This window comes from Cetorhinus maximus, chromosome 11 (assembly GCF_964194155.1).
Source record: "Cetorhinus maximus chromosome 11, sCetMax3.hap1.1, whole genome shotgun sequence".
In the NCBI taxonomy this organism is placed as follows: domain Eukaryota; kingdom Metazoa; phylum Chordata; class Chondrichthyes; order Lamniformes; family Cetorhinidae; genus Cetorhinus; species Cetorhinus maximus.
The window spans coordinates 95,913,530-95,935,259 of NC_135889.1; the positions used below are offsets into that span (position 1 = coordinate 95,913,530).

A 21,730-nucleotide genomic window follows, 5' to 3' on the forward strand; every position below is an offset into this window, starting at 1 on the left:
TTAGCTTGGTAATTTGGTTTCTTTACTAAATCCTTTCCTTTCCTCCAGTCCTAACACTTACGCTGTATCCATCTTGTCTGATTTTTCTGACCATAGTCTCATGTCTAATTAGTAGAATCCCTCCAATACTTTTTACGGTATTGGTTGGCAGTTTGGAGGTGTATTTTCCATCCGGTGACTATAAATGGGTGAAATAGCTTGCACTATTTCTTAGTATAATATCTGCCCAACACACCTGATGCCTCCATCAGTCAGAAGCACTCTGAACAAATGTGATCTTTGCCGATAACGTGTATGAATCCACCATCAGAGCTGCCGTGCACATTTTTATTGATGTCTCCATCCTTAATCCTTCTTTATTCATTGACCTTACTATCCCCGCTGATTTGAAGTAGAACTATAATTACTCCTTCCTTGATAAAATTGATTCCATGAAGCTTGGTTTCTTCTTTCACATCAAGGTCTTTTATATTCCTTCATGCCTCTATGAATTCAAGACTGCCCAAGACTTATACTAATCTAATATATAGGGAGGCTGTACTAGGATCTCTTGTGTACTTCTGAATAAGTCTGAAAAAAAAATCACTCTTCCACTTTTAGATTCTCTCTTCCAACTTTTATGTTTGCTTTGTTTTATTCATTTCTGGCATGCTCAATAATCTTGTGAGATTTCCTCTTTTTGCCCTTTTCTTAAGTTTCAAATATGCTATCCTACACTTCCCCAAATCTTCACTGTAATGAAATCAAGACTCATACCACAATCTCCTCTTGAACCCAAGTCATCCTTTCCTAGAATCTCAAAAAATGGTGAATTCCTTCCATCTCTCGGCCATTCTTTGATCATACAACAATTACGCATTTAAAGCCCAAACTTTACATCAGCTGTTCACTATTTATTAATTAATCTCTTCTCTTACTTTATTTGGTTAAGGTGATATCAAAGTCTTGGTCTTTCACCTTGGTTTCTCATAAGACAAAAGACTGTTATTGTCATTGATCTTATATTACTGGTAAGTAAAGACCATGGGCTCATTACCTTTGTATCATTAGGTGCTCAACAGATTTAGAATTTGCATTATGTAAAATCAAAAAGCTTTTTTATTAAAAATGTAGTTACCAATGATGCAAATATGTAACTGGATTATTGTTGCAACTTAATTTTCATTATAAGGAATTTTGAAGCTAAGTTAGTTATGAACACTATAGATCAGTATAGTTCTTACATATCACCTTTTTTTCAAAATAAACTATATAAATGAATTAAATAACCATTGTCCTGGTAATCAGATTCAATATCTGGGAAGGCAGGATCATGCTGGAAATCTGCACAAAACAGCTGTTGCATGTGGAATGCATGCCTGAAAATGTTGGCGCAAGTCTTGCTAGAAATTGGGCCTGAATCCTCACTTGTGTAATAGCAGCAAGCTACAAGTGCCAAACTGGCCTCCCAATTCAGCTTTCCAGTCAGGCCCTCAAGAAGATTAGCCATGCCTTGGTGGGAGAAGAGCACGGGCTGGCAATGACCCATAGTATTGCAAGTTGCAGTTAGGCAAAAATGAACTTATCTTTTCATCAGTGGCCCCCAGATCTACTGACTAGGCCGCTGTAGAGCTGTAAAATCTTAGTGGAGCCTCTGTGGTGCATACTCCATTCAGTTAAGGAGGAATTTCTTGAAACAGCTAGAAGGATCCTCATTAGCATACTCAAGGGGCCTTATGTACTCAGAGGGACAACCTGAGCACTTGGAACTTGCTGACTTCCAATTTGGAAGCATGTACTTTGGTGGAGATTGGCCAAGTGAGAGCATGCCCACAAATTGGTTCCCCCAATGTTAATTTTTTGCCGAATAATGATGGGGCCCAAGTTTTCCTCCAATAGATTTTGCTCCCCAAATAACAGTTAAAAATAAATTCTAAAGGATGAAGTAGGTTGGGATGCTGTCACACCAGTGTTAATATATAGAAAATTATAATAGGGCATAGTATAATTCTGACTTGGGTGGTGCCAGGTCACAGAAGCTTTAAATTATGATCTGATTTTGCTTTGAATTCTTTCCTGTTTGTTAGTCAAAATCCAGAAAATCTCATAAAAATATCCTATTAACTATGGATATTCTAACCCATGAATGTTATATGCATTTCTGTGTCATGGCTGATAGAAGAAAAATAATTTTATAGTGAAACATGCCCAATAGATAAGTTTAGATAATCTTTGACTTTGCATATTTTCCACTTGCTAAAGAGCACCTCAGTTATGGCTGTTTTATATTTTATCTGGTTTATGTTCTGACATTTTGCTGCATATTGTTATGTTTTTAAATATTCACAGAAATACATCGAAATAAGCAGTAAATAGCAAAAAGAAATATATTTATACCAAATTTCCTAAATTACAACAGTGACTACATTTCAAACATACTCCATTGGCCGTAAAGTGCTTTGAAGCATCAGACGGTCATGAAAAGAGTTATATAAATGCATGTCCTTATTTTCTTTTCTTGTTACATGATACCAGTGAGGGAGATAACATTGTGAATCAAATATTGCTATCTTGCATCACTCAATAGTCATGCTACACTTCAAGGAAACTTAAAATATATTAAGACAAGCTGACAATGTTCAATAGAAGAAGCCTAAAGTTAGCAGAACCAGAGTAAAGAGTGCACTCAAGTACACAGAAATATAGCAAGTGATGCCTGCAGTGTCCCGAAAGAAATAAAACAGGTCTGACATTGCACAATTTCTAAGGTGTGAACTTTTTAGTCACAAGCCATATTACTGACACAATCATTCAAGCCAAAAAATATATATATGAAAAATCACAAGCTATGTCTGTTACAAGGAACAAAAAGGGCAGCCAAGTGGCATTTAATGTGTTCTCTCTTTCTTCCCTTCTTTTCACTATCTTTCCCTCACTTCCTATCTCTGTTTTCTTTTTGTAATTTTCGACCTGTTTTCAGTCTGTGGGACTTGCGGATGCTTTCTGTCATGACTGGAGTACCAGTGCCAACTATAGAAGCAAAACCAATGCAGCATTTGTGATGGTAATGAATGCCTTTTTCCAAAAGCTATAAGGTCCATTATTTTAACGGAGTGTTTTCACTAACAATAAGACTGCTAGAATAATTCCACAATCCATCATTATCTTGGTCTATCCCTCATTCTCCAGCAAGAAGAAAAAAATAATTGAAAGGTTGGGGCCGTGGAATGAGAGATTACAATCTGCCCCCTCAAGGCACTGTTGAATCCAGGTAAATTATAAAGTTCAAAATATATTATATTTCATCCAGGGAAGGGAATCTGTCAACCCTGTTCAGCTTGACCTGAATATGATTTATCCTTAATGTCCTGTTAGTTGCATTAGTTGTAGCAATTATCCTGTGTTTCTGATGAGATGTTAAACTGAGGCCCTATCAGCCTCCTTAAGTTGATGTAAAAAGTCTCATGGCACTGCAAGAAGAAAAACAAGGAGGTCTCCTGGTAGCTTAGCCAACATTTATCCCTCAACCAACACCACCAAAATGATGCTAACTGATCAGTCATCTCATTGCTATGTATGGGACTTTGCTGTGTACAAATTGGCAGCAGTGTTTGTCAACGTAACAATAATAACTGAACTTGAAAAGTAATTCATTGGCTGAGGTGGCACTGCAGGTGTTCTGAGGTCATGAAAATTACTTTTTGATGGCACATTCTTTCTTAGAAGTACAGCAAAAAAAAGCAATGATTGTACAGAGATCTGTGCAATTTAGAAATGAACCGTAAAGCCCTCCAGTACACAGAAGTACAAAAAAACCCAGAAACAATTCATATGAAAAACATTGAATGTAGTGAAATGGAATCTAGCTATATGGCAACTATAATAATTGGCATTAATGTTGGATAGATTGCACCTAATCCACAGTAAATTGAAATCTGGGTAAAAAGATTTAAAATTGCAAGACATCCAATAGATAGATTTAAATAGTTTGTGATTTTGGAACTATAGTGATATATAATGAAGTGAACACTTTAACACATTTCACAGATAAAGATCATTAATTTCAATTAAAACCTTTATTTTGTTAGTTTATCCTGGGTGCTATCCGAACAGAAATGTATTTTAATGTCTTCAAACATAATTCAATAGGAGGAATGTTTTATACAGAATTAGCAGAAATTTAAAATATGTGTTTACTAACTGTTAAGGGCTCAATTGTTCAATGGTTGGAGAGGATGAAAGAAAATAATCATGAAATCATTGCAGTTGAGAATCATTCAGAACTGATTTGAACATTTAATGAAAAAATATTTGAATGTTGAGTATTGCTTTGAAATTTTCCTCCAATTCTATTCAAATCAGTTTTTCAACAATTCTTACTCCTCTGTACCCCAATGAAACAATATATGATTATCTCAGTAAAATGTTGGCATAGCACATTCACAGCTTCAAAAATATGCTATAAAGGTCTTGCAAGTGTAATCCGAACTGTTGCACTTCTTGTAAATACCACCTTTTGTCTCTCTTTGAATTAGTCTCAATTTTAGTCAGTCCTTCGGTATGCTACTCCTCCCGTACAATTCATTATTAGATGTCATAGTCTTCTCCAGAGATTGAGCCAATGATTTACTGCTACACTTGCATTGATTCTCCTCACCTCCATTTACAGAACCCTCTCCCCATGTTCTAACTGAGATCGGAACCCATTGGGCAGGATTTCCTGCTGGTCAGGTGGGCGGGCCCAGGAGCGGCCGCAAGATGGTCCGCCACCGATAATCGGGCTCTGACTGCGATTTCGCGCTGACTCAGTCACATGAAGAGGGACATGTAAAAAACGATGTTAAAAATGTTTTATTTTTCTTTCGTTACTGTTGGAAACCTCAACCCACCAGTGGATGAGGTTTCGTAAAAAAGGCAAAGGCCACCTGGCCTATCCGTCCTCCTGTCAACCGAACGGTTGAGCGAATAGCGAAAAATACAAATAAATTAATTGCTTAAGGGCCTTAGTAGGCCTCTTAATTGTCAGTGGGCGCGCTGCCGCCTCTCGCATGCACCTAATAAAAGTGAGGAGGATAGCCTTAGATTACAGGAGGATATAGACGGGCTGGTCAGATGGGCTTATCAGTGGCAAATGGAATTTAATCTGGATAAGTGTGAGGTGATGCACTGGGGCAGGATAAACAAGGCATGGGAATACACGATGCATGGTAGGACCCTGGGAAGTACCGAGGATCAGAGAGATCTTGGTGTGCATGTCCACCGGTCCCTTAAGGTAGCGGGACAGGTAGATAAAGTGGTTAAGAAGGCACATGGGATACTTGCCTTTATTAGCCGAGGAATAGAATATAACAGCAGGGAAGTTATGCTGGAACTGTATAAAACATTGGTTAGGCCACAGCTAGAGAATTGCGTGCAGTTCTGGAATCCGCATTAAAGGAAGGATGTGATTGCCCTAGAGAGAGTGCAGAGGAGATTTACCAGGATGTTGCCTGGGCTGGAGAGTTTTAGCTTTGAGGAGAGATTGGATAGACTGAGGTTATTTTCCCTGGAGCAGAGGAGATTGAGGGGGGAAATGATTGAGGTGTATAAAATTATGAGGGGCATAGGTAGGGTAGACAGGAAGGAACTTTTTTCCTTGGTGGAGGGATCAATAACCAGGGGGCATAGATTTAAGGTAAGGGGCAGGAGGTTTAGAGGGGATGTGAGGAAGAATTTTTTCACCCAGAGGGTAGTGGGAATCTGGAACTCACTGCCTGAAAGGGTGGTGGAGGCAGAAACCCTCGTAACATTTAAGAACTGTTTGGATGTGTACTTGCGATGCCATGACACACAAGACTATGGGCCTAGAATTGGAAAATGGGATTAGAATAGTTAGGTACTTGTTTAACCGGTGCAGACTCAATGGGCCGAAGGGCCTTTTTCTGTGCTGTAGACCTCTATGGCTCTAATGTAAAGACACAGAGAATCACTTCAAGTTGAAACAAATGAAAATAATTGTGGTAAACAATGCAATTTTTATGCCCACAGGTAGACTTAGCCCTGAATCAAGGGGAAGGTGTAGCCAAAATGGAAATTAGTTGTATATGCATCACATTGTACATGCACCTTTGTTCCTGTATTAATACTGATGTAGTAGATTCCACCCTGCACTGTACATAGAGAAGATATAATTATATGACAGCATTAATTCAACTGACAGCAGCTCCGAAATATAAAGGGAGCATTGAGCCATTGCTCTTGCGCTTTACGAATGTGAACTCCAGCCCCATTCAGTTACAGCCTTGTTATTCATCCCTTCTCTCATTTACTGTATGCTTTATTGTTTTGCCTAGCAATGTTAATATTCTTCAGCACTGACTAGTAGTGTGAGTGAGCACTTAATTCCTTTACCTCTGCCACTCTGCCTGAATAATGTGCTAAAAATCATAGAAAGGAGACATAAATCTTCATTTACTGTTCTAAGGGCTGCAACTGGGAAAGTGTTAATAGTGAAATAATAAAATGACAATAATGGCACAAAAAATTTATCAAATGAACACGATTTGGCTTAAAGGGGAATCAATACCTCAATATAATAACTTAGATAGCTTTATTGTTGCATTTTTATTTACAACATGATGCAGCCATCCACAATGCAATGGCATAATTTATGTTATAATTCTCATACTTTGGCACTATTATGTCCCTTGTGAATGACATCAAGACAAAATGATGAGACCAATGCTCTACTTCTCAAGCACCGAGGGATTATAATTGTTTCCATAAAAAAATGTTGACTAGTACTGCATAATAAAAGATGCAAGAGCCATCTGAAATAGCAATGGGATCAAGGAACAATAAGACATGGCTTTAAAAACAAAAAACTACTGCGGATGCTGGAAATCCAAAACAAAAACAGAATTACCTGGAAAAACTCAGCAGGTCTGGCAGCATCGGCGGAGAAGAAAAGAGTTGACGTTTCGAGTCCTCATGACCTCTGTTGAAGGGTCATGAGGACTCGAAACGTCAAGACATGGCTTTACTTGGTTTTTATAAAGTGAACACTGAGTTACACACATTCCAATGGCATTCAGGTGGCTATTTGACACGTCAAACTGCTGTCTTAGCTCAATGAATGGGATACCTACTTTTCTTCTATATTAGAACTATTAGATTTTTAGTAACAAATATTTGATGAAAACAAAGGAAACCCATGAGATGCTGACATACATTAGGATTGTAAGAGCAAAACTTATGAGAATATTTGTCCACAGTTGAGTAAGAGTTAACATACGATTAACTGTGGGAACGCAAAGTACAGAAATGTAATTTTCATTTCAACACTTAGCATGACATAAAAAGTGGTGTAGATGAAAGAAGTTAACAAAAAATAATAAATAACCCCAGCTGTGAATTATATTAGTATAAAGTGAAATTTTGAACCAAAAGAGATGATTGGGTTGCTGTAAAATACATTAATCATATCTCATTTGTAGCAATGCGTGTAATTCTAATCCCCAATCATGAGGATATTTATTGGTAGCTTTCAAAGGGAACAGATGAAGCAACCAAGATGATTCCAGCTATAAAAATCTATTTGTTTTTTAGAATTGATTAAGAAAGTTGGGCAGGAACTGTGTGTGAAGGCTTTGAAGCGGTCCAATTTTAAATGTTCATGAACATAAAGGGATTGATAAGGTTGATGTAGCCAAATTATTCATTGTGGTAAAAAGCTCAAATAGCAAAAGACAAAAGTTAACAATTAGGAATTTCAGGCAAGGAAAGGTTAGTAGGGAAGACCGCTGAAATGAATAACATAAGCTGATTCAAGTGGCAACAGATGTGGTTCGAGAGATTGGGTTGAAGAAAATAGTAAAATGATGAGTTAATAGAGTACAATTCAATGAAAAAGTTGGTTATAATGATACTCTCCTGAAACTGGTGATATTGAGTTATAAATTCTCTCTTCTACTGGAATGAATAGCTTCACTTGAGTAAAAATTCTCAGATCCAAAATTCTTTGCTCCACACAGCATACTCCCTCATGAATGAGTCACAAATTAGGCTGGAATCTGGAATGATATATTCTGGCCCTGCATATGAACTTGCAGAATAGCATGCCTTACCCAAGCAGAATCAATTGCCACAAGATAGGACCTGCCTATGTCGGGATTTTTTTGCTTTCCTGGCCCCCAAAGGGCCTCATTATATGGTGGTGGAGGTTCATCGGACATGCCTACCAGAAAATAGCATAAGGAGGGCCCACCTGGTGATGCAGGCTGGTACTGTGGCCTCGCATGCAGAAGGAGAATAGAGTTTAAAGCAAAACTTACAGTAATTATTTTACAAATGGGGTAAATGGGAATACCTGAACTCTGTTTTTTCAGGGGGTTTGACATCTTGCCTTCCCCTCAGGGTCAACCACTACTCTGCTTCTAAGATGCCCGCCATTAACACACATCCCATGAACTTTGGTAGAGCCAGCATCAGCAGTCAAGTGCTAATAGGCTAAACTACATATGTTGAAGTTTGCTGACTTTTGTTATGTAGGCAAATTTGTGGAGTTGTCCAGAACTGCTGGTCATGACAGTTCCTCCATATATTGAATTAGAAGTTATTTAAGTAATAAAACAAAACTATTCTATTGCCATTGTTCTGAAATATACATATTTCCCCTCAAATTAAAAGGTAAATGGACTTAAATTATTTATCAGCATATTAAACTCATCCTAAGATATATTGCTGCTTGAAAGGATATATGTCTATTATAAGTTTAAAGTACAGAGTATACACTTACACACACGTGGGCACTTCAGAGTGTGGGCCCAGCTGGCAAGTGCCACCATTGTAACAGTATCCATCACAAGACAGGCAGCTGGATGCAATCCTTCCATTTGTGCAACTGTATCAACAAAGTGAGACTAATGTCATTCCAGATTATGCTACAAGAACCATAATTACAGGCGCCTGTATGTATTCAATGGAATGCTCTGTTGCACAAGAAATTGCTTACATTGAGTCAGAAAATATTTTTCCATGAGAGTGAACAATAATTTCACTTTAGTGAAAAATACATCAATGAAATCCAACTGAATGATCAATTTGCTGCTTCACATAGCCAGTTACACAAGTTTTGTGCTCTTAATCGTTCAGAGATTTTACATCACAGTATTTCACTAAAGATTTTTAAACCCTATTGCTACATCCTATTTTATAATGTGAGTTCAGTATCCTAACATTAGAGTTTGGGTTGCCAAGAAAAAACACTGGTAATGGTAGCAATATCATGATGCCCAGTGCATGGACATACTTATATGTATACCAGCTTCATACTGGGAGCATTTCCAAGTCAGCAAAAGGCTGAACGATTTCTTTTGAAACTGAAATATGCTGATATAGATTGAGTTTGAGATTTGAGGTCCAGTTGATCAAATATGTTTTAGAAATGTCCCTACTCTGTAGTTATAGCCTACAGTCATGCCACATAGCTGTGCAAAGAGCCACAATGTGTGAAGATTTCCTCTGTGTGCTATGTGTAAGAAAAGCGTAAACATATTTTTCTACACTTAGAGCAGAAGTTATCTTCCCCGGTGTCGTTATCATTTGAATTTAATGTGCTTCTCTGATGATAGTAAAACAAAGCTACATCTACACATGAAAGGAATCCTCTGGGCCACATATAGCAACAACCGGATTGCATTAGCACTCCCTGTAAAAGCCACTTTTCCTTCTTCAAACGAGCAGTCTTTTTTCAAGCTTGCCATTCTTGTAAAAAATCAAGCTCTATCAACCTTAGCCTTTCACAGACTCAGTCATTTTGAGGGAGATATGTGGAAGCAGTCAATTTCTTTATTTTGTAGCAGAAATTGTTAGGAGATCCTACTTGTGTCAGCTTTCCTGGGTAACACCGGGCTGCATATGATATATTTTTTTCTAAATGCACAAAGCATTCATCTAGTGCCTTACCCAGCATTATAAGGGACGCGTTAATTGAACAAAAACATTACAATAGTGGATGAGTTTCATATAAACAGACTAGGTATTCATATGCTAATATTGTACAGCATAATTGAGCCACTCTTGTGTTTTACCCAAAATGAATTGTAATCAGATTGAGTGGGTCTCAGTGGTAACAACATAACTGCATTAATTTCAGATTCTGTAGCTCCATATTACCACTTTCCTGTTAGCCAATTCAATTCAACATAAAATTAATTGTGTAACATGGATATAAATTACTGGGCACGAGTTCAAACATCAAGCGCACTATAGCATTTAGACACAGGAGATTTCACTGTTACACAGATACAAATAAACTCATGGATACAGGACCTGAATTCCATAGGTACAGTGGAAGTGAATCTTCGAACATCAAGGCAGCATTTAGCCAACTCTGGCACCAAGGAGTCCGAGTAAATCTGAACTCATCGGAGATCAAGGAGAAAACTCTCCAATATCTGGAGTCATAACTGACACAAAATAAGATGCAAAAGGAAAATACTACAGATGCTGGAAACACTCAGCAAGTCTGTGGAGAGAGAAAAACAGTGGGCTGAATCTTCACAATGCGGTAGAGGCAGGGTCGGAGGCTGGTGTGCGGCAAATTCTCATCGCCGCAGGGCACGCCAGCTTCCTGATGTGGTCCTGCCTCCCAGTGGTTTTGGTGGAGTGTCATATAGTGGGTATGGGTAAACCACCTGAAAGTGGCAGGTCATTAACTGAGGATACAAACAAGCCACTTGAGAGCTCTTTAAAGGTCAAATTGAGATTTGGAGTCATGAGAAACAAGAAGGGTCACAAATACTTCCATGGAGAGGAGGTGGCAGCACCGCAGGGGGCCAGCCATAGAGGCGGCATCAATTCCCTAACAATGAATAAAATGGGGAAGGAGCAGAGGACAGTTCAAACATTGGCACATGGTGGCCATTGTGTGAGGAGAGTCTGCAGACTTGCAAAGAGTTTACTGTGTAGGCTTTGGGCTGACTCGGGGAGAGCGTACCTAAAGGGGTTGATGGAGTATCATGGGGGTGGGGATGGTTGTGGTAGGTGGGGTCCAGGCAGCTGTTACAGTGCAAGTAAGGCCATCTCTGAACTTGGGCCTCAGCCGCTCAAAGTTGGCAATGAGCAGCCTTGAGGAACAGCCGCTCCAAAACAAATGCAGCTCCTTGATCCTAAGAGACACAGAGGTGATACCTGAGGAGCACAGAGGGCATTAAGGTGCTACCCTCACTATTGGATCTACTGCCAAAGAATCAGCTTCTTCAGCATGTCGGAGCTGCAGCATGGAGGCAATAGGAGGAGGACTTCAAGCTTGACCTGTCACCAGCACCCATGAAATTGACAGTGGTGCTGAGCTTCTTTACTTCTGGGTGACTTCAAGGGGTAGCAGCAAACCTGTATGACATATCACAGGCAGCTGCATCAGGTAGGTGATGGATGCCTTGTATAAGAGGGCATTGGAGTACGATGAGTTCCAGGCTGATGGGGCCACAAAGGCACAGAGAGCTGCAGGATTTATCTCTATCGCTGAATTCCTTCAGGTGCAAAGGGCTATCAGTTGTATCCATGTGGCCATTAAACACAAGGACATAAGAAATAGGAGCAGGAGTAGGCCATCCCCTCTAGCAGGCCATGGACTCCTGAATATGAGGTTCTAGTGCCTTGAGCAGTCAGGGGGTTCCCTCCAGTAGACTCCCTCGAGGGTTTCTTACAATGTTGTGTTTTGCTGTGCTCTTCACAAAATGGCCCTCCAGAGAGGGTGGATCTTGACAAGGGGGATGCAGAGGAGCGGCACATGCCTTTGGAGGAGAAAGGGGTGGAGGAGGAAGAAGTGGTGAAGCACGATAATCCTGCAGTGGAAGATTTTCCACAGGTCCATCTGAGGTGTCAACCATTGACCAGCATGCCGGGGCAGCTCACACTGCACTAATCCAAGCATGTCTCACCTGAGGGTGCCTCACCCTGGAAGGCATTTGGCTCAGAAACTCACCTTCCTCACAAGAAGCGAGAGTATCCAAGATGCGTATGAAGTAAAGTACTCTTTTTTCCCATAACACCCCTGACCACCACCTTTGCATTGCATACCCATGCCATTAATCTGGTGCCTCAATGCCATCAAAACACTGGAAACATGTAGTCTGGATTCAATGATTAACTATTTCATTATATTAAGTCATCCGAGTGAACCACAAAGTGAAACTACTGATGAACCACCTTCCATCGTGGCCACTTGTGCTGTGGATAAGGCTGAAGTTGAGGAAGGCTGCTCTCACGTGTTGCCTGTGGCTGAGGTGTCTGTGGCAGCCTTTTCAGTGATGCCAGTAAGGGGTGGGGTGGGAGGGGGGCACTGCCATTGGCTGCCCTGCCTCTGACAATGGAGGAGTAGCCTTGGTCACAGGGGCTTTGCTGTATAGATGTTGCCTCTGTTAGAGGTGGCAGGGTGGGAGGAGTGGGGGGGGGGAGGTGTGGTTGAAGGCAGTGCCCCAAGATGGTGGCTTTCATCGCTGAAAGGCCCAGGTCTTTCATGGCTCTCATGCCTGTAATAGGGAACCACCAATTGGGGCGCAACTGGTAGCCACTTCATGCATCTTTGCTCCATCCATACCATTGAGGGGTCAAAGCTACAGAAAATGGCAAACATTCTCAGTCTGCTAACATGTTTTTCTTGCATCCACTCATCATGATGCCCCATATGGCTCTTCACGAGCTTGGCCATTCTTTGAATGGTTGAGCTCATGCGCTCGTGCAGCTGAGATGTGGTGGAAGACATCTCATGAATGGACTCCTCCATTCTCTGCCCATGACTCCGAATATTAACATTTGGGCACACATCTCCAGATGTTGTAACAGAAAAACGGGTCTTGTGTGGCAGTGCTTAAAACTTAAAAAATAGAAAAATAAAAAAATTATTAACATGTCCCCCTCATGTGACAATATCACACGAGATGGGACATGTTAATAAATATCACAAAAAACTTTATTAAACTTTTTAAAAACAGACATGAAACCTCATCCCGCCCGTGGATGAGGTTTCATGTTTTTTCAGAAGCCCGCCGGGGCTCCTGGCCTGCCCGCCAACCTTAAGATTGGACGGACAGGGCCTTTAATTGATTTAACTACCTGTCAATGGCCTCAATTGGCCATTGACAGGTCGGTGGGTGGACGGCTGATTTCGCTGTCCGCCCGCCTTCCTGAATATTTAAATGGGGCGGGATGACACCGGGGGTTCCTCCCGACATCATCCCGCGGCATTATCATATTGGCGAGCGGGCCTCACCCCCAGCTCGCTGACGGAAAAATTCTGCCCACAGTCTCCAATGTAACATCCTCCACATGTGCTTATGGTGAGAGCTTTTTCCTTGGCTCAGAAGTGCACCTGGGCACACATATGGGGCAGAATGAGGGATGAGGTTTCATGTCTGTTTCAAAAAAGTTTAATAAAGTTTTTGTGATATTTATCAACATGTCCCATCGCGTGTGACATTGTCACATGAGGGGGACATGTTAATAATTTTTTTATTTTTCTATTTTTAAAGTTTCAAACACTGTCAGCACTCTCCCTGAAATGAAAATCCAGACCAACATTTCAGGTCTGTGACCTTTCTTCTGACTTTCTGAGAAAAGTTACAGACCTGAAATAATAAACCTGTTACAAAAGAGAATGGCTGTGGTCATTGGAGGCTGATCATCTCAGCCCAGATATCACAGCAGGAGTTCCTCAGCGAAGCATCTTAAATCCAATTATCTTTGATTACTTCATCAATGATCTTCCCTCCATAATAAGGTCAGTGGAATGCTTTTTCACTGATGGTTACATATTGTTTGGCTCAATTCACAATTGCTCAGATAATGAAACAGCCCATGCCTCCATCCATTAAAACCTGGACAATATACAGGTTTGGGAGTGATAAGTGCCAAGTAACATTCACATCACACAAGAGCCAGGCAATGATTGCATCTAACAAGCGAGAGGCTAGCTGTCTCCTTGACACTCAAGTCAACTACCATCAACATCCTGGGTGTCCCCATTGACTGAAAACTTAACTGGAACAGCCACGTAAATGCTGTGGCTACTAGAGCAGGTCGGAGGCTGGGTATTCTGTGACAAGCGGTTCACCTGTTGACTCGCAATGTCCATGCATATAATGCACAAGCCAGAATGGGATGGAATACTCTCCAGTTGTCTGGACAGGTGAAGCTGCTGTAACGCTTCAGAAACTCAGCACCATCCACAACAAAGCAATTTGCTTGATTGACACATAATCCACTAGTTTAAACACCCATTTCCTCCACCATACTCTGGCTGCAGTGTGTACTATCTAAAGATTGCAGTGCAACAATTCAGCAAGGTTTCTTCATTAGTACTTACAAAACTCCATCTCCACCACTTTAAAGCACAAAGGCAGCAACTTCCCTTTGAAGTCGCACACCATCCCGACTTGGACATATATCTCAACTTCTTCATTGCCTGTCACCAACTACTCAAAAACAATGTGGGGTGGACAATAAATACCAAGCTTGTCTATAATGTTCATATCCCAAAGAGACTTTTATTTGAAAGCTCGCACTTGATGGTAAATTATATTTCCAAGGGAGTTTTTTAAAGAAGCCACTGATGTAAATTCCTGTATGGAAGCTAGGTGGTGCAGTAGACTAAAATAGCAATGCCTCCTCACCCTCGGATTACAAAGTAGGAAAATAGTCCAAACAGGCATAATATTATCAAGAATTTTTTTTTGGGGGGGGGAGGGGGTGTAATTTTAATAAAATTAAAGTAGCATTCCAGCCAAAACATGTAAATTGCCCTAAAGATGAAGGAATGGCACGCTAATAATCTGAACTCAAAGCTGTTTCAACAAATCAAGCAACTTGCAGAAAATGAATAGAGGTCACCTGCAGGTGCCCAATACCATTAGCTGGGGTATTGGCTTGCTCATACTCTTAATGATAATGCTTCTCAATATGTAACAAAATGTTACTTACTTGCAGGCCACCCGTCCTGTCTCTTTGTCCACAATACACTGTCCACTGTGGCACACAGCACATTTATCCACTTCACATTTTGCTCCTTCAAATTGTGGTAAGCAGATGCATTGAGCACTGCCATCGTTGTTAATTCTGCAGCTTCCTAAATTCATGCAGTAGTTATGGCACACATCTGGAATAGAATGAAATGCAAATCGTAATTTGAGTTAGAGTAATAAATTAAACAATAAAAATTATGATAATGACAACTGTGAGCATTTTGCATTGAAAGTAATCCTGTTTTGAGTACATTTGCTTACTAATAATTCAGAGGTTTCTATTTTTAGAAGGTGGCTGGGTTTTTTCCCTAATAAGGAATACTGTGTCAGGGCTGAGCATAAAATCATTTTAAGGGTTTCTCATTTAGAGATTACCCCAATTTCACTTAAGTCATTATCTCCACTCACTATTGCTTAGGACAATCTTCTCCATGGCAAATTTGTAGGGACAACTATGAATCATACCTACTACTAGTTTGGTAGATACCCTAATATCAATTCTCGAACAGCAAATAAATCTTTATTTGTCATTGCATTGGCTAATTTGCTAAAAGCACATGTTGATTCAAAATCCAGCTGATTTTTTTTACGTGAATTGCTTCGAAGTTATTTCATTTAAACAGGCTCAATGCCAGATAAAGGGAAGGTACCTCTATGATGGAGAATCACAAAGCAGCACATTTGTTGCTGGGGTAACGTTTATTACTAAATCTTAACAGAATGAAAGAAATGTGTTGATCAGTGCAAATGCTTTCTGAGTGCAATTTAATTGATACATTAATTTTACATTTAATTCAATGAACTTCAGCTATTTTGCAACAATGCAAAGATAATCTGAAAGAAATGGTTTGCAATTTTAAAACAAGGGCAATATGTGCATTGAATTTGGTTGGACTCAAATGCAAGTTTTGAACATCTGAAGATTTGAGGAGCAATTTTCTATCTATTGGCAATTTTGTGGCTGGGATACTGTCACATGCAAAATCTTAGGCACAATTCCCACTGGATATTGTTCATGTAGCATAAAGCAATTGATCCTGTCTTTCAACCTTATCTTTAAAAATGTCAATCTTACCTTAACCATATATTCAATGAACTATATTCTTAATGGTGACACAGCTTAACTGTTTTGGAAGGAGGTGGGGAGGAAATTCTTTCTAGCATCAAGACTCATTCCAGGGTCTGTGACATCGCACTAAAAGAACAATCGCTAACATGTCTATCTTGCTCAATAACATATACAGATGTCTCAGACTGCTTTACACAGGAGGAGTAGATAATAAGTGGCCATGGCATGAGTAGGAGGAAGAAAAGGAGTTTGGGGGGGGTTGGGGGGTAGGGGTGACAACGCAGGATGGGATGAAAGAATTGCTAAAGACAAAGATCTTTGAAGGCACAGATAGAGTGGCAGCTAGGGTTGGGTTACTGAGGGAAGATGGTTAATCATGCAGTTCAGTTTTATGCACAGTCCAAATAACCTGTATGCACTTACATTACTCAGTCTGTCCATGTAAGACAGAGATTTACATACAATTAGCTCTAACGAATGGTTATGCTTGCCTGATCTGCTCAGTGTTTCCAGCATTTGCTGCTTTGTTTCAAAATTCCAGCATCTCCAATATGCTGCCTGACCTTTGTCATTTGGGGCTTCCAAGCTGCTCAAAATCATGCACAATGTGCATTTTAAGAACGTCATCTAATTTGTCAGTGCCCTTCAGTGCTCTGGCTTGAACTTTGAATGCAACAACTTTCCCCTGCTGGATTTCCCCATTTACATTCAGTTGCTTTTCTTCCTATTTGAATTGTTGCGATTAGTCAACAACTCCATTATTGTTGCATCATGTGACTACCAGGATGGTAGAAGCTTGGTCTTTCGTGTCTGGTAATCTTTGTGTTCCAAACCAAGGGCAAGGTTTTACTCGTCGGCAAGTGGGGGCAGGGCACCACTGCACCCCATTTAAATTTTCAGGAAGGCGGGGGTGCAGCGAAATCAGCTGCGCGCCTGCCAACCTGTCAATGGCCAATTGAGGCCATTGACAGAGTCAATTATGTAATTAAAGGACCTGCCCATCCAACCTTAAGGATAGGCATTTATTGCCTATCCCCAATTTCCCTTGAGAAGGTGGTGGTGAGCCACCTTCTTGAACCCCTGCAGTCCATGTGTTGTAGGTGCACCCACTGTGCTTTTCGGAAGGGAGTTCCAGGATTTTGACCCAGTAGCAGTGAGGGAACGGTGATATAGTTCCAAGTCAGAATGGTGTGTGGCTCGAAGGGGAACTTGCATCTGCTGCCCTTATCTTTCTAGGTGGTAGAGGTTTGGAAGGTGCTGTCTTGGGTCCATAGCCTTGCACTTCAAATGCATTTCCAGGTGCTTTTTAAATGATATGTGGGCTTCTTCTCTACCACATTCAGGGCAGTGAATTCTAGATCCTCACTACCATCTGGGTTAAAATATTTTCCCTCAAATTCCCTCTAAACCTCCTAATTCTTGCCCTAAATCTATGCTGTCTGGTTATGGACCAATGGAAATGGCGACTTCATATCAACTCAATCTAGGCCCCTCTTAATTTCACACTTCAATTAGATCTTCCCTCAGCCTTGTTTTCCAAAGAAAATGACCCTCACCTATCCAATCTTCCCTCATAACTAAAATTCTCCAGTCCAGGCAAAATCAATGTAAATCTGCTCTGCATCTTCTCGAGTGCAATCACATCTTTCTGATATGAACTGCAAGCAGTAATCCAGCTGTGGTCTATCCAGTGTTTTATACAGTTCTAGCATAACCACCCAGCTCTTATATTCTTTGCCTCAGCTGGTCAAGCCAAGTATCCTAAAAATCTTCTTCAGCACCTTACCTACCTATCCAGGCACCTTCAGGGTGGACATTCACACCAAGACCCTCTGTTCCTCTACAATTCTCAGTATCCGACCATTTATTGTACATTCCTTTGCCTTGTTAGCTTTCCAAATGCATTACCTCACAGTTCTCCGGATGGAACACCATTTGCCATTGTTCTGCCCACCTGACTAGTCCATTGACATCTTCCTGTGGTTCACAGCTTTCTTCTTCATTTTCAACCATACAGTCAATATTTGTATCGTATGTAAACTTCTTAATCATACCGCATACATTCAAGTTCAAATTATTGATATACCACAAAAGGCAAGGGACCTGGTACTCGGGATGGTGGTCAGTGGTAATGTCACTGAACTAGTAATCCACAGGCTCACAAGTTAAAATCCCACCACAGCAGCTGGAGTAATTGAATAAAAATGAAATAAAGCTAGTCTCAGAACATGAAACTACCATCAATTGTCGCAAAAAGCCATCTGATTCACGAATGTCCTTCAGGGAAGGAAATCTGTCATCCTTACCTGATTTGGCCTACACATGACTCCAGACCACAGCAATGTGGTTGACTCTTAAAATGCCCTCTGAAATGGCCTAGCAAGCCACTCAGTTGTGACCTGGCATCGACCTAGCCACCGGAAATGACAACGGCAATCTCAGCACTGTTGACCTTGCAAAGTCCTCCTTACTAACATCTGGTGTCTAGTGCCAAAATTGGGAGAGCTGTCTCACAGACGAGTTGAACAACAGCCTGATATAGTCATCTTCACGGAATCATACCTTACAGATAATATCCCAAACACCACCATCACCATCTATGGCTATGTCTTGTCCCACCGGCAGGACAGGCCCAGCAGAGGTGGTGGCACAGTGATATACAGTCAGGAGGGAGTTGCCCTGGGAGTCCTCAACATTGACTCCGGACCCCATGAAGTCTCAAGGCATTAGGTCAAACATGGGCAAGGAAACCTCATGCTGATTACCACGTACTGCCCTTCCTCAGCTTATGAATCAGTGCTCCCCCATGTTGAACACCACTTGGAGGAAGCACTGAGGGTGGCAAGGGTGCAGAATGTACCATGGATGGGGGACTTCAATGTCCATTGCCAAAAGTGGCTTGGTAGCACCACTACTGACCGAGCTGCCCCAGTCCTAAATGACATAGCTGCTAGACTGGGTCTGCAGCAGGTGGTGAGGGAACCAACAAGAGGGAAAAACATACCAGGCCTCATTCTCACCAACCTGCCTGTCGCAGATGAATCTGTCTATGACAGTATCAGTAGGAATGACCACCGCACATTGTAGAGACAAAGTCCCGCCTTCACATTGAGGATACCCTCCATCGTGTTGTGTGGCACTACCACCGTGCTAAATGAGACAGATTTCGAACAGATTTAGCAACTCAAGACTGGGCATCCATGAGGTGCTGTGGGCCATCAGCAGCAGCAGAATTGTACTCAAACACAATCTGTAACCTCATTGCCCGGCATATCCCCGACTCTACCATTGCCATGAAGCCAGGGGATCAACCCTGGTTCAATGAAGAGTGCAGGAGGGCATGCCAGGAGCAGCACCAGGCATACCTAAAAATGAGGTGACAACCTGGTGAAGCTATAACACAGGACTACTTGCATCCCAAACGGCATAAGCAGCAAGTGATAGACAGAGCTAAGCGATCCCACAATGAACGGATCAGATCTAAGCTCTGCAGTCCTGCCACATTCAATCGTGAGTGGTAGTGGACAATTAAACAACTCACTGGAGGAGGAGGCTCCACAAATATCCCCATCCTCAATGATGGAGGAACCCAGCCCATCAGTACAAAAGATAAGGCTGAAGCATTTGCTACAATCTTCAGCCAGAAGTGCCGAGTGAATGATCCACCTTGGCCTCCTCCGGAGGTCCCCAGCATCACAAATGCCAGTCTTTAGTCAATTCAATTGACTCCACGTGATATCACGAAACGGCTGAAAGCACTGGATACTGCAAAGGCTATGGGCCCTGTCAATATTCCGGCAATAGTACTGAAGACTTGTGCTCCAGAACTTGCCACGCCCCTAGCCAAGCTGTTCCAGTACAGCTACAACACTGGCATCTACCCGGCTATGTGGAAAATTGCCCAGGTATGTCCTGTACACAAAAAGCAGGACAAATCCAACCCAATTACCGCCCCATCAGTCTACTCTTGATCATCAGTAAAGTAATGGAAGGGGTCATCAACAGTGCTATCTAGCGGCACTTGCTTAGCAATAACTTGCTCACTGACGTCCAGTTTGGGTTCCGCCAGGGCCACTCAGCTCCTGAACTCATTACAGCTTTGGTTCAAACATGGATGAAAGAGCTGAACTCCGGAAGTGAGGTGAGAGTGACTGCCTTTGACATCAAGGCAGCATTTGACTGAGTGTAGCATCTGCGAGCCCTAGCAAAACTGGAGTCAATGGGAATCAGGGGGAAAACTCTCCCCTGGTTGGAGTCTGTCTAGCACAAAAGAAGCTGGCTGTGGTTGTTGGAGGTCGGTCATCTCAGCTCCAGAACATCACTGCAGGAGTTTCTTGGGGTAGTGTCCTTGGCTCAACCATCTTCTGCTGCATCAATGACCTTCCTTCCATTATAAGGTCAGGAGTGTGGATGTTCGCTGATGATTGCACGATGTTCAGCACCATTCACAACACCTCAGATATTGAAGCAGTCCATGTCCAAATGCAGCAAAACCTGGACAATATCCAGGCTTGGGCTGACAAGTGGCAAGTAAAATTCATGCCACACAAGTGTCAGGCAATGACCATCTCCAGCAAGAGAGAATCCAACCATTGTCTCTTGATGTGCAATGGCATTAGCATCACTGAATCCCCTGCTATCAACATCCCAGGGGTTACCATTGACCAGAAACTGAACTGGACTCGCCATATAAATACTGTGGGTACAAAAGCAGGTCAGAGACTAGGAATCATGCTACGGGTAACCCACCTCCTGACTCCCCAAAGCCTGTCTATCATCTTCAAGGCACAAGTCAGGAGCGTGATGGAATACTCCCCACTTGCCTGGATGAGTGCAGCTCCAACAACACTCAAGAAGTTTGAGACCGTCCAGGACAAAGCAGCCCGCTTGATTGGCACCACATCCACAAACATTCACTCCCTCCACCTCTGATGCACAGTAGCAGCAGTGTGTACCATCTACAAGATGCACTGCAGGAATTCACCACAGCTCCTTCGACAGCACCTTCCAAACCCACGACCACACCCATCTAGGACAAAGGCAGCAGATAGATGGAAACATCACCACCTGGAAGTTCTCCCCCATGTCACTCACCATCCTGACTTGGAAATATATCGTCGTTCCTTCACTATTGCTGGATCAAAATTGTGGAACTCTCTTCTTAACAGCACTGTGGGTGTACCTACACCACATGGACCGTAACGATTCAAGAAGGCAGCTCAGCACCACCTTCTCAAGGGCAATTAGGGATGGGCAATAAATGCTGGCCTGGCCAGCGAAGCCCACATCCCATGAATTAATTTTTAAAAATGGAACACCAGATCGACAGCAATGTGGTTGACTCTTAAATGCCCTCTCAAATGGAACAAGCCACTCAGTTGTACCAAATTGCTGCAGTAAAATCAAAAAGGAACAAAACCAGGCACACCACCTGGCATCAACTGAGGCATGACAATACCTGTCGATCCTGCGAAGTCCTACTTACTAACATCTGGTGGCTTGTGCCAGCACTGGGAGAGCTATCCCACAGATTAGTCCAGCAACAGCCTCACATAGTCATACTCACCAAATTATAACTTACAGCCAATGTCCCAGACACCACCAACATCATCCCATCGGAGGTGGCACAGTGGTGTAAAGTCAGACTTCAGACTCCATGAATTCTCATGCTATCAGGTCA

The 21,730-nt window shown here is 41.8% G+C and overlaps 1 protein-coding gene across 1 annotated transcript in view; it reads right to left on the reverse strand.

Annotated features, from left to right (window-relative positions):
* Positions 1 to 21,730, reverse strand: part of LOC144686788 (low-density lipoprotein receptor-related protein 1-like) — a 1,926,687-nt gene that overhangs the window by 26,724 nt on the left and 1,878,233 nt on the right. The window contains exons 84-85 of the mRNA XM_078552493.1: positions 14,941 to 15,115; positions 8,756 to 8,860 (exon numbers count right to left, since the gene is read on the reverse strand). Coding sequence (XP_078408619.1) covers positions 8,756 to 8,860; positions 14,941 to 15,115 — 280 coding nt within the window. The remainder of the gene's footprint in view (positions 1 to 8,755; positions 8,861 to 14,940; positions 15,116 to 21,730) is intronic.